Raw genomic sequence first — 13138 nt, forward strand, 5'->3', positions numbered from 1 at the left:
CCCTTGATGAATCTACCCCTTGATGCCTAGGAATGTGTCCTCCAGAGTCTATCCCAGAAATTGAGTAGATGTTAGCATTTTGTGAAAACATGGGTATGAAAAAGTAGCAGAATATTGAAAAGAGAGAGTTAAGAACAATGATGGGATGAGTTGGGTTTGTGATCATTTTAACAATGCTGATTGTACCCTGTGACAGGCACTCCCGTGAATGTGCTCCAGATACTGTCCTTTATATTAATTCATTTAACCATCACAAAGGTGTTAAAAGATCAGGCCATCATCCTCTCCAGTTTATCAATAACAAGTATGAACACAGAGACATTGTCCAATGATAACTTATGTAGGATGTTGTCATGCCAGAGTCTGAACTGAAATTCTCCAAAATCTGAGCCCTGAAACTCCAGACTATATTGCCCTTTGCCTTCTACTAAATTCTTCTCATGTATTGTGGGATATACCTTAAAATAATGTCTGTCCATAGGAAAATTCTCATGAGGATTATTTTGACTGTTCCTATCACTGGGTTTACCAAATAGGCAAAATTTAAAAAAAAAAAAAAATGAAAAAGTGAGACTATGTTTATCCCTTTGAAGACAATTTGGTGCCAACCTTGAATGGAGAAGATCACTGAGAGTAGTGGTATTTCATTTGGCTCATGTACTCTTGGTCCTTGCTTGTCTCCCCCATTAAGCCACACTGAGTTTCAGAGTAGTAATAAGATACTGCAGCTTACCTGGACTCTGTGGTTGTGTTTGGCTTCTGGGTGGGAAATATGTAACCACCTCGAAGGTGAAGTCCTATCTTGTCACCTGGTAGTGGCATGTCTATAAATTGTTTCCTCGGTTGGATAGCCAGTCCCTAAGCAACAAAAGAAAAACAGACCAGATAGGAGACTGCAGCCAGAAAAAACCCTAAAGATCCTCTCGTCCGTCAACTTTACTTTACAGACAAGAAGATGCAGATCTCCAAAGTGAGGTGATTTCCCTCAAGGTACATGTGTAGTAGAGAGCAGAGCTGAGACAACAACCTAACCACCTTGTCTGCCTCACCATACTGTATAATATAGTTTGCATCTTGGCTGTCCCCTCTAGTTTTGTGTTAAAGGGCTGGTCTCTGACTCAATGGTATTGAGAGCTGTTAGAAACTTCAAGGATGGGGCTTATCATGAGCTTTGGAGTTATTAGAAGTGTATGTTTAGTGGGAATTGTAAGGCCTTGCTCTCTTCCTTTGACTGTCTGTCACTTTCTTCTGATGAGATTTTGTTGCTTCTCATGATTTCATCAAATAGACTGCCACCAGCCAAAAGCAATAGAACCAAAGACTAGATAGAGCTTTGGAAATTGAAAGCAAAAATATAAAGAACCATTTTCCTTATAACCTTGTTATCCTTGGATATTTGTTATAATAACAGAAAATTGACTGACTTATTTGGATTTCAACACTGAGACATTTGGATTTCTCACAGACAACAGTTATTAAAGTGATTAGTCTCAATTATCAACATAGCAATCAAATTAAGATGACTGAAACAGTGAAATTCTGGAAACCTATTGCAGATATTAGAAATGTCTTCTGCTGTGACATGAATGCCAATGTCCCTCTAAAGTTCATATGTTGGAACCTAATACTGTATGTGATACTATGAAGAAATGATTCTGCTGGACAAGTGATTGAGTCATGTAAGCTCATTGAGAAGCTATCATTGGTGGAGTTGAGAAGAACTTGATCTTGGACTTTATAGCCTTCAAAAAACTGTGGACAATAAAGTTTTGTTGTCTATAAATTATGAAGTATAAGGGTTTTTATTATACAATCCTGAATGGACTATGATGTCTCAAAACATTATCCATAATCAACTGATTGTAAAGCCTTCTGTTATCCCACCATAAAATCCCAAGCCTTCTATTTTAGATTTTTCTCTGCTAAAAAACACATCACTTACCGTCTCATAGTCATACCAGATGGCATCTGGGATATAGGCTTTCACTTGTTCCTTGCCCTGAGAAAATAAAGTTAGTAAACAATATTAGGGCATGCACACACACACACACACACGCACACACACACACACCTCTTTATAGTTTAAAAATAATCACCTCCACATCGTTGCCCTGGCTATCTGAATAATCCTAAGAGCCATTAGAGATCCTCCTATTATACCAGTAAAGCACATGAACCCAGAAAGGCCAAACAGTTTATTAAAAGCCATGCTGTACCTAGAAACAATGTTCATTTTGTTTCTGTTTTCATGCATTTTCTAGAAGAGTTTCATTCTCAGAGTTTCACTGTCCATTAGTCTAGAGTAGACTAAGCCAACCATATCTACAGGGAAGCAAAGTCACTTTTTGATTAGATATAATTGTGATATCACCAGCTCAAAGAGCTTTTGTTATCTATCTTTTTTTTCTGGCTTGTTATCTTAGCAATGTTTTTAGACAAGATAATCAGTATAATAACAATTTTTCCCCAACACCTTGCTTTTTGCCCTTGCACATGTTTGTATCTTCTTATATTCTACTTCCCTCCATTACTCCTTTGCATACCTATTCTGTCTTCCCAACCCAACCCCTCAGGATGAGAAGACATCTAGACATTCAGCACACATACACAGACCTATACACACCAAGGCATAAGTCCATGTCATTGCATGGACACATGCCTAAGAACACAGATTTAAAGATAATTTTACAGCACAGTAACTGTTTTAGTTGATGCATCATTGGAACCAAGAATTCTTATTTTCCAAACACTCATACTTGTTCTCATTTATATTTATATTTAGACTTAAGTACAATCATTATACTCAGCATCTAGATTAGTCAGCTAAAAAGCTCTGAGGACAACTGTAATTTTTCCCATCCCATTATTCAAGTTACAAACCTACTTCATACAACACAGGTGTGATGAGGAGTCCGGGCCCCCATAAGAACTGCTCATGCACGGCCCATGTTGCTGGGTCCTGGTAGAATCTATAAAACATAGAGCACACTCAGATCAAGTGAATGCAATTTCCAAAAGGAAGCAGCCACCCATCACATGTCTTAATGAACCTTGCTACACTAACAAGGTAAAGGTAATTTTTGATCTGAAGGGGAGGCCTTTGTCTAGAAACTCACTCATGTACCAGGGGTCTTGCTACTGTCTCTCCCAGTGTGTGAGCTCTATAGAAGAGGGTATACAGATAGGGCAGTAAGGTATATCGGATGTTCAAATAATGTCTTGATGATTCCAATACCAGAGAGTTAGGGCCAAAAGCAGCTGGGTCCTGGTCCTAGAAGGAAATGAAAGCAATTAGTGAATATTTCTATAGTGATGCAGAATTTTCTCATATAAACACAACCGTGTTCTTTGGTTTGGAGAAGGATGAAATATTTTCAGAATGCACTTGTTTACTTTGTTTTATGGCTGAAAAAATAGGCTGAAAATATCAAAGATAACATGACTTCTCCAATGATGTGCAAGCAAGAAGTAGTTTTCATTTCACCCAGGCTTCTGAGGCCAGAATATAGCAGTCTTGGGTGACAGGAAGATACCTCAAGGGTTTCAGTGGATGTAAAGAAGCCAACAGAGATCAACTTTCTTCAGAGACACTCCAATATATATCTGAGAAATTTTATATTTCACTTTGGAGATAACAATAATAATCATTTGATTTAAACTTAGTTTTACACTTTTTAAAAATCTATTTACTTTTGTTGCATTACCTAACTACATTCCAAACCTTTTCTTTTCTCTGGACTCTTATGAATTTGCAATTTTTAAGCTTTTTGTGTACTTTCCTTTGGAGTTGTTTTAACCATTACAGTTAGTTTCACATCCCAAAGACAGTGGCCTTTGTATGTACCTTGGCATATTAATACAATATGTAAAAAGATAATAAGAACAGATTTGTGCAAATTTTATCAAAAAGCAAACAAACAACACTTCAGTAGACATATCTGATTTTCCTACAACCTACAGATTGTAGACAATTGCCATCAGTAGTAAGCACTCATTTTGTTCATTCTCTGTGTAGTTTGGAAGATATGAGATATATACATACCTATACCTATACCTATACCTATACATATACATATATATAATTTGACATGATAAAAACTGAATTTTAGGAAAAATGTTTGAATCTATTCATTTGCTTTTCTTTAAAAGAGGCCCAACCCCTTCCCAAATATAGTCATTCTATGACCCTAATGTAGGGTTCATGAAAACACTAAGGATAAACATGGCAGAAAATTGTGGGTTTGGGCATCCATCAACTGGCTTCCAGCTGAGGAAATCCGGAGCTCTTTTAGATGTTGTGGTGCCTGCAGCACTGAGATACAGTTTGTAACCCTAAAGACTCCTGATCTACATCATTGACTGATGATTAACTTAAGTACAGATCATAAGACTGCATCAATGAAAAATATTGTTTTCATTAGTTATTTCATTGTTTTATGGGATTTTTTTTTCAAAAAATTTAACACACAACTTTAAGTGTGTCAAAATGCTTGGTAAAAAGAATGGAATATAAAGAGTTTAACCACCAATCCCTTATACTGAACGCTAGCTAAATAATAATACTATGAATACATTGAAACACACAAAATATATGTTAAGTGACCCCTATTTGTTTTACCTTCCAAACTTCAATTTAAAGGGGTATGCATAGTTCTTTGTCATAACTAGCTCTTTACCGTAGTCACCATAGGAGTTGACTGTTCTTACCTACATGAGCCTTGACAAGCCAGGCTTTCTGAACACTGACTACACTCCCTGTCCTGACTCACCTTCAGAAATGGTCATAGCTTTCCAGACCACAAATGAATAAAGGAACCCAAGAATAAAAATACTTTGAAGATTGACTCTGCATCCTCCCAGAAAGGACATTTCATTGCACAAAGGCAAGAACCAGAATCAAAATGATCACAAACTTATTCAAATGAGCTGCATTTCTTAAACTTTTGGTATATGTATATGTGTGAGATATGAATGTGTGTGTATATTGTATATATGTTCTCATGTATGTGGATATATTTAATATCTGAGTTAGTGTTTTTAATTGCAACGATAAAACACCATAACCATAAGCAACTTGGAGAGCAAAGAGTTTATTTTGCGTACACTTGCATGTCACAGTCCATCATCAAAGGAAGTCAAGGCAGGAATGCAAATGAGAACCTGTAGGCAGGAATTGATGCCTCAAGAAACAGAGTTTATGGATAAATCCCTCCTCATGATCACTCAGCTTCACTTCTTATAGCATTTAGCACCCAAGCATAGTAGCACCTATAGTAATGTGGGTCTTTTTACATCCTATATCAATTATCAATCAAAAGATGCACCAGAATCTTGCCCATAGGCCCATCTGGTAGTAATATTTTTTCTCATTTGAGGTTTATCTTCCAATATGTCTCTAGTTTGTGTCAAGTTGGCATAAAACTAGCCAACACACACACGCACACACACACACACACACACACACACACACACACACACACACACTTCTTCAGGTGTGAGTATGGAGATGCAAAGTTGATGTTGAGTGTCTTCCTAGATACACTTTCTTATTGAGGCGGGATCTCTTGCTGAGTTGGAACTCAACAATTCAAGATAGTCTATCTAGCCTGCTTATTTTGAGAATTCTCTGTCTCTGCCTCTGGGATGTTTTAATCATAGGCCACTGCCATACCTGCCCAGCTGTTACCAGGTTCTGATCTTCCTTAGTCTGCTTGTCATATTTGTGCAACAAGCATTTTATCCATTAGTTACCTTCAAGACCCTTCGATGAGTGTGTTAAAATCAAAGCTGCCCAGTTTAAAATATTTCAATTGCAGCTTATTTTATTAAAAGAAAAGAAAATCACTTTACTTGTTGCTGTTGCATTATAAAAACCTTAAGAGGGACTTTCAACTACTTCTGTAGTCTTGCCCATTAAAAATGTTATTTTAGATGTAAAGGATAATGGTAGAATGAATCATGAGAAGTAACAGAAGGATGATGGTCTCCCAAACTATTTATAAAAAGAAGAATGTTATAACAAGATAAAAAAATCATTTTATATCACATATCCCTCCATAGTCTTTCTCCCTTGCACTCTCTTATCTATGAGTGACCTTCTTTATATTAAGTTTATTAACATTAGTATTGATATATTATATAAATTGATTAATATAATTATTAATAATTTTATATTAGTATAAAATTGATCTCTCAGTGTTTCATCTTCTACAAAGTTATGACAAGTGATTGAAGCAATGTAGATTTTGTTGGTCATGCTGGTAGTATTGAATCTAGTGCCTCACACGCGCTAATTTAGTTTGCTTTAAAACAGGTCTTTTTATGCAAACCAAACTGGCCTAAAATTTGCAGCAATCCTCCCACCTCTGTTACTTGAGTGCTGGGATTTATAGGCCTTTTCCACCATGCCCTGCTACCAGCACAGAAGATATGCCAAAAGTTCTTACATCTTTGTGGGTGTATTTTTGACATATGTATTTATATGTTGATAGCAACTCAGCATATAAATATCCATCCTTCCCAAATTTTGATCTGTATACTTTGTCTTTTAGACATGTCACTGAAAACTTACCTATTCTTATGAAGCAATGGCTAGTATACAGGAGTTTTCTATAACCCCTCTTTGGAAATAAGTAGATATTATACAAGAATTCCCTACCATTTCTCTTTGAGGAACTCACCTTGTATTCAGGACCATTGTGATTCCTGGAAAGTGGATAAAATGCTCCAAGTTGCATCCACCTCGTGCACAGTTCTTCTGTGACATTGTTTTTATAGCCACAGATATTGGCTCCCACCTGAAGAATTAAGACACATGCAAACAAATTATTACTAGAAAGGCAAAATTATCAGCTGTATGATTATATAGAAAAGGGAAGAGAATTCTTAATAATATTATTTAATGCTTAAAAGATCCCGAAGTCCCAGAGCAAGCTCCAGTCAAATGATAGAAATAAGAAGATGGTCATTATAGGATATACTAGGCAAACTGACTAGATAGGGAGCCCATAATGAGGTCCCTTCCTCATCATTCAGCCTCTGATCTCATACTTACCAATTGAAGGATCTTATCCTGACAGGATTTTTTTCTTATATTCAATACATTTGATTCATAGTAATTCTCTTTTAGCAACAAAAACTGTATAGAAGATACACCAATGCTAGTATTTCTATCACTCTCTCCAGAACCATCTTGCAGCACACATAGAAATTGATCTTGCAATAAATAAAATATCCAATAAAAAAGAAATTGATCTTGCCAAAACATAAACAATGAGACCTGTTCCTTAGCCTTTCAGACACCTCAAAGAATGGTACTAGAAACAGTAACAAAGGACCAAGGTTGGGATGAGGCTTACCAGAGGTATGCCAAATAGATTAAACTCAAGGATGCTGGGGATGGACCATCTGAGATCATCCCAGGTGGCTGCATTGTTTCCCAGCCAATGACCAGCAAACTTGCCAGACCCAGCAAAAGTAGAACGTGATAAGATGAAGGTCCTCTTGGGAGAGAAGACAGCTTCCAGGGCCCTGAAAAAAAAATTCACCCAGTTGTATGTGAGGCAATCTGTCACTGTCTAGGATTCAGTTTATGCCACATGCAGCAATGGGTTTTTCAACCAAGTGGAAAACAACAAATACAAATACCGAAAACTAGATTTGCTAAGTTTGCTATTTTTAAGGGTTTTTTTTTTTTTCTCAATTCTGTGTGAAGCTTACTATCTTGTATAAGATGATATGGATCAGTTCCAACCTGCAAAGAAATTTTTCTTGGTTCCTGCCTGTACTTCTGATTACAGGTTTGGTGTTTGTTTGTTTTGGCTTTGGTTTTGTTTTGGGTTTTTGTTTTGTTGTTGTTGATGATGTTGTTTTTAACAAATTCTACATCTTGTTGGATCTTAGTTTAAAGCCAGAGAGGTAAGTAAGTAAATGAGTAGTCATTAGTGAGAAAAACAGTGAGGACTTTAAGTAAAAAGTGATTCTGAAAGAGTAAGAGATGATTGTGCTCCAGATCTTTTGAAGGACAATATATGTCATATGCTATAGTAAGTTAGATTGTGGTCCCATCCTCTGTAACCACAGAGTTTTGAGGTTTTTGTTTTGCTTTGTTTCTTGCACCCTTTCATTCAGGTCTTGCAGCCTCATATATAATCCTGCTTCACATAATAACCCTGGTTCAGGTTCAGGTTCTGTCTTGGTGGAGACTACATGACAGTTTACCCTCATTATCTTGATTGTACCATGAGTCATCATTGAGAGAAAGACAGTTTCAGACTACACAAAGTGAAACTGAAACAGGATTGGCCTGAAGTTACAGGTCAGAGAAGGTCTTTATACAACCTGAATTAGAGAACATGCCTCTTAGGAAAAAATTGTTTCACATACATTTCTATTTCTCTTCCTCCCCTGTCTGTGTCTGCCTTTTAGTGATCAGTTCTTGAGCTCTGAGAAAACCTGCCTCCTTTGATCCCAGAGAGAGATAAATTTCACTCAGTCTAGCCTGCTGCCAACTGCTTCCAAACTATTCTTCCAATTAAGGCTGAGTTAAGCTTTCAGCAGATGCATGCCTCCAGTTCTCCCATGCTGGCTTCACCCAATGAAAAATTTTGACTTTGAAGTGGCAACATTCAGGTGTGAGGAAGTAACTGGGGTTGGCTCAAACATTTACTTTTTAACTCCAACACTACCTCATGTCCAAAGGCCACGGTTCATTTATCTCTACTGTTTTCTAGAAATTTAACCTGTTCTTCCAAGCCCAGGCATGTCAGAAAGACACTTTGGTCTTACTGAGTCATAATTACCTTTAAATAATTAACCACAGCTTTTAGAATATACTAGAATACATTAACCAAACCAATTATGCTTTTATAACACTTTTATCACATTGAAACTCTGGCAGTGGAGCAACCTGAACTCTTCTTTCTCAACATTCCCTGACACATGTGACTTAGTCACTCTCTGTCTCAACCCTCACTATTATACACAAACATCTCACAGGAAGAGCATATATATTTTGAGATGTTGGTAGAAGTCTGTTTCCATTCCCAGGGTTCAGATTGAGGCTCAGGATGCTGAACTTTATATCTTTCCAGGAGATGCTGATGTTGCCGGCCCCTGAGCCCTACTTTGAATTGGTAGAGAACAGATTAAACAGAGATAGTTTAAAGCCAGAGAGATAAGTAAGTAAATGAGTAGTCATTAGTGAGAAAAACGGTGAGGACTTTAAGTAAAAAGTGATTCTGAAAGAGTAAGAGATGATAATAGTAAAATTTCACAAGTAGAAACAAAATGATCAAAGGCTGATTTCTATATTTTCAGAAAAAAATGATGATGTGAACATTATCATTTGAGAGTCTGCTAGTTAAAAATGGCATTGGTAATTTAAAACGATCAGACAGAGTGTGGTGGTTAGAAAAACTAAGCAGTGCGTTGTGATTGGCACTTACTACACTGTGAGACATTGCAAAGGGCGCAGGCTAGAAGATACTTAAGGATATATACATTACATGGGTGTGTCTGTGCATGTCTGTCTGTCTTTGTCTCATTGTTTCTGTGTCTCCTCTCTCTCTCTCTCTCTCTCTCTCTCTCTCTCTCTCTCTCTCTCTTTCTCTCTCATGTGTTTTCTTGCACATGTGTGTGAATGTAATTGTCCCTAGAGGCTATGATCCCTAGAATTTAAGTTACAGATAATTATGAGCTATTTAGCATGATTGCATGAACCACCATTCTTTGCAAGGGCAGTGTGCATTTGAAACCACTGAGTCATTTCCACAACTCCGGTTTTGGATATTTGTGTTCAGAAAATCAAGGTGAGGCACCGGTAGAAGTATACATTTTTAAAATTAACAAATTACAGTAACATCCATGGTAAGCAATAAATGACCTATATGTTGGCCTAGAGTGGAAAGACAGAAGTCCAAGGATAATTACTATGGCTTATCAGTAGAAGAGCAGATGAAAAGATTTAAAAAATCCACATATACTAATGAACATGCAGGCAAGAAGGCACAGCTACAGTGAGTACAGGGTACTATGGAGAGACATCTCTCAAGGACTAAAGGACCATGATTTAACAGTGGTCGTGACACACAGAAAAGTCGAGTGAGGAAAAAAATGAAGATGTGTCCAAAAAAGTCCCTTGCCCGCCCACTGCCATGGATTCACACCAGAATGGAAGAAAACAGCCCAGGAAGACTCAGACTAGCCTTTTCCTAAACACTCGGAAGTTTCTCAACAGCTACTCACAGCATGTTAGTCCCCATCTCTGCTGCAAATCAAAGATTTAAAATCTTCAGTTAAGTCCCAAATTTTCCTCTCTTAGGTATAATAGTATTTTACTATCATCTATGAAAGGAGGTAAGTGGTGTGAAGAGCGATTCTCTACTCACAAAATCCATCACTAAAACCTTTGTCACAAGGTGGGAAAAGGATGAGATGTTTTATCTTACACATCTGTTTTCTTAGAAGAGATGGTACTGGTGGTTGTGGTGTGTGTGTGTGTGTGTGTGTGTGTGTGTGTGTGTACACAGAGAAGGGAATTGAAAAGACGGGATCCAGAAGTAAAAAAATAAGGGAGAAAGCTGAGATAAAGCATATTGTCAGATGGAAGTAAGACATGCAATTAAACTTCATTTTTAAAAACTAAATAATTTTTAGCAAAAGCATGTTCAATGAAAATTTAACTTAGCATCTTGGTTTTTTGTTTGTTTGGTTGGTTGGTTTTTAGTTTTTCTGTTTTGTTTTGTTTTGCTAAACTCTGTGGTGTCCCTCATACATTCAGTAATAGAACCATGGCTGTTTTTCTGCTGGGGCTTCCAACTGCCTTACATTTTATTGCCCATGAGTATCACTGAAATGACAGTTTACCTTCATCACAAACCAATCAAAATTCAACTAATACAGAAAACCAAATGTTATGCACCTTAAATACTACTATATGGCAATTTCTGTATTCTTATCCTTACAAACAATATTTGAACAACATTCTTATGCAGGAGAATGTCATCTACTTGTTATCTCCCACATTCTACCCATCACCTCCCCAAATCTAGAACCAGGTAGACAACCAAAGCCTTACAAGTTTGTAGCTCTTGCCATGGTGTAGCCATACAGGCTATGGACGTCATAGTGAAGGCCCAAGTAAAACTCTGTGTCCATGCAGAGGGTTCCTGCCAACAGAGAGCCATCCAGGACACCTAGAGAAAACACACAACAATCGGGATATTTCTCCCATTAAACAACTGTAACTAAGTAGACATCTAATTCTTTTCCTCATGATTATACTTTTACCAATCCCCTGACAAAGCCCTTTCCATATTTTAAATGTTATTCTTTGCTGTTTCCATATCAGGTCTACATTGAACCAGCCATGATTCCCTAGAACTCACAAAGGATGGTGGTAAGTGGAAGCATCCGAGTAACCTGCTGGGAGCACTGGGTAATTGATCTGAGAATAAATACGAAGCATCTACTATCTATCCGCACATACTTAACCTAAGAGAATTGCCTTCACAATGTTTAGGGGTGGCTGGTGTGCATAGGGACATATTCACTTTTGTATCATAGTTTTGTTAAAAAGGTGGGAGTCATGTGACATCAGATATTTTCGTGATTAGGAACTCAAACCCCAACTTTGAGAATCTACAGGGTGGATTTTCTTTTTTTCTTTTTCTGAAGCTAAAATGCTCCATGTTTTATAAACTCATTTTCTCTTTCCTCTCTGTGCATGCATACCTGATTATCTTACCCCTGTGTACATCCTTACTAGGAAGTATAACTTCAGGAAGAGGTGTGACAAGGAACAAATTAAGATTAAAACTTCCCTAACAGCCATGCTGAAAAAAGATTTGAAGCAGGAAATTTAACTGGATGATAAGCTGTAGAGAAAGTTCTATTTTTTTGCAGTTTGTGAGAGTCACAACTATGTTCATTGTGGGTAGAATACTAAAAATTTCCTAAGGACAGAGGTAGTCATTCTGGCAAAGAAATATGGGCAACATAAGAAACTTACTCCATCTGATGAGTTTCTCTTTGCCTTCTCCTCTTTCACCTATGAAGCTAGAACTGAAAGCTCTCCTCAGGGGAAATGAGACAATGCAAGAAACAAGACCTTTGATCCTCAACTTGGATTCAGGCCACCCACACCTCACTACAAGATGACTTGAGCAAAACACACACTATCATAGAGTCAATCCACTGAGACTGTGGGGGTTCCTCTTCTCCTCTTCTCAAACTATAGAGGATTCTATGCTGTCTGTGATGGTTTATCTTCATTGTCAACTTGACGGGCTTTAGATCAGATCCAGTGCATTCAGGATAGTATGGCTACAGACTTGACTGGATTTAGAATCCAAAATGTAGGAGACACACGGGTTTGTGAGTGAGGATGCTTCCAGGGAGGTTGAACTGGAAGTGTAGACATGAGAGTGGGTAGTTGAGGACCTGAAAGCTTACTGAATACCAGCATTCATCTCTGTCTGCCTACAACGGCTACAATGGGAACAGCTACCAGGATACACTATATTCCACTTACCTGTTAGCCAGAATAAACCCTTCACTCTTGAAACCATCATTGCCAGGAAGTTTGTCACGTAAATTAAAAAAAAAAAAAAAGTTAACTAACACGCTACCTTAGTCCCATGTAAACACACATTTTTCAGAAGACAAGAAAACCAGTCTTGACTTGAAATAGGACCAATAAAGAAGACATTGAAAGAACAATTGCTGTTTAATCCATATTACTAATGAGAAAAGAGAGGGAAAACGAAAAAAGGAAAGAAAAATTACAGATTTACTTTAATTCAATGAAGTCTTATCATAGAGTATTATAAAATTTGCATAAGATTTAAAAAAATCAAGTCACTTTAATGCCAATCTCCTTTAAATGTGACTTAAACTATGGCTAACAAAAAAAGAATAGGAGGAGAGAGAAGTTGGGAGAGACAGAGGGATAAAGGGAAAGAGAAAGAGAGAGGGAGTATGAATTTTAGATATGTATTTTGTGCCTTAGAGTGTTTAAAATTTCTCACACAACCCAAAACATAGTCACCTAAGAGCTTTGGATTCAGTAATCTGGATAAAAAAATTTAGAACTCTTGTGTGGAAGAGCCACTGAGTGAGAAGCAAGGGTTGGGCCCAG

At 37.3% G+C, this 13138-nt stretch overlaps 1 protein-coding gene across 1 annotated transcript in view; it reads right to left on the bottom strand.

Moving 5' to 3' along the window:
• Mgam2 (maltase-glucoamylase 2 (putative)) overlaps positions 1 to 13138 on the bottom strand; it is an 84551-nt gene that overhangs the window by 44642 nt on the left and 26771 nt on the right. The window contains exons 15-21 of the mRNA XM_076913484.1: positions 11078 to 11195; positions 7359 to 7530; positions 6681 to 6797; positions 3117 to 3271; positions 2885 to 2969; positions 1943 to 1999; positions 734 to 858 (exon numbers count right to left, since the gene is read on the bottom strand). Of these exons, the coding sequence (XP_076769599.1) occupies positions 734 to 858; positions 1943 to 1999; positions 2885 to 2969; positions 3117 to 3271; positions 6681 to 6797; positions 7359 to 7530; positions 11078 to 11195 (829 nt within the window). The remainder of the gene's footprint in view (positions 1 to 733; positions 859 to 1942; positions 2000 to 2884; positions 2970 to 3116; positions 3272 to 6680; positions 6798 to 7358; positions 7531 to 11077; positions 11196 to 13138) is intronic.

The sequence above is a fragment of the Arvicanthis niloticus genome, chromosome 15 (assembly GCF_011762505.2).
Source record: "Arvicanthis niloticus isolate mArvNil1 chromosome 15, mArvNil1.pat.X, whole genome shotgun sequence".
In the NCBI taxonomy this organism is placed as follows: Eukaryota; Metazoa; Chordata; class Mammalia; order Rodentia; family Muridae; genus Arvicanthis; species Arvicanthis niloticus.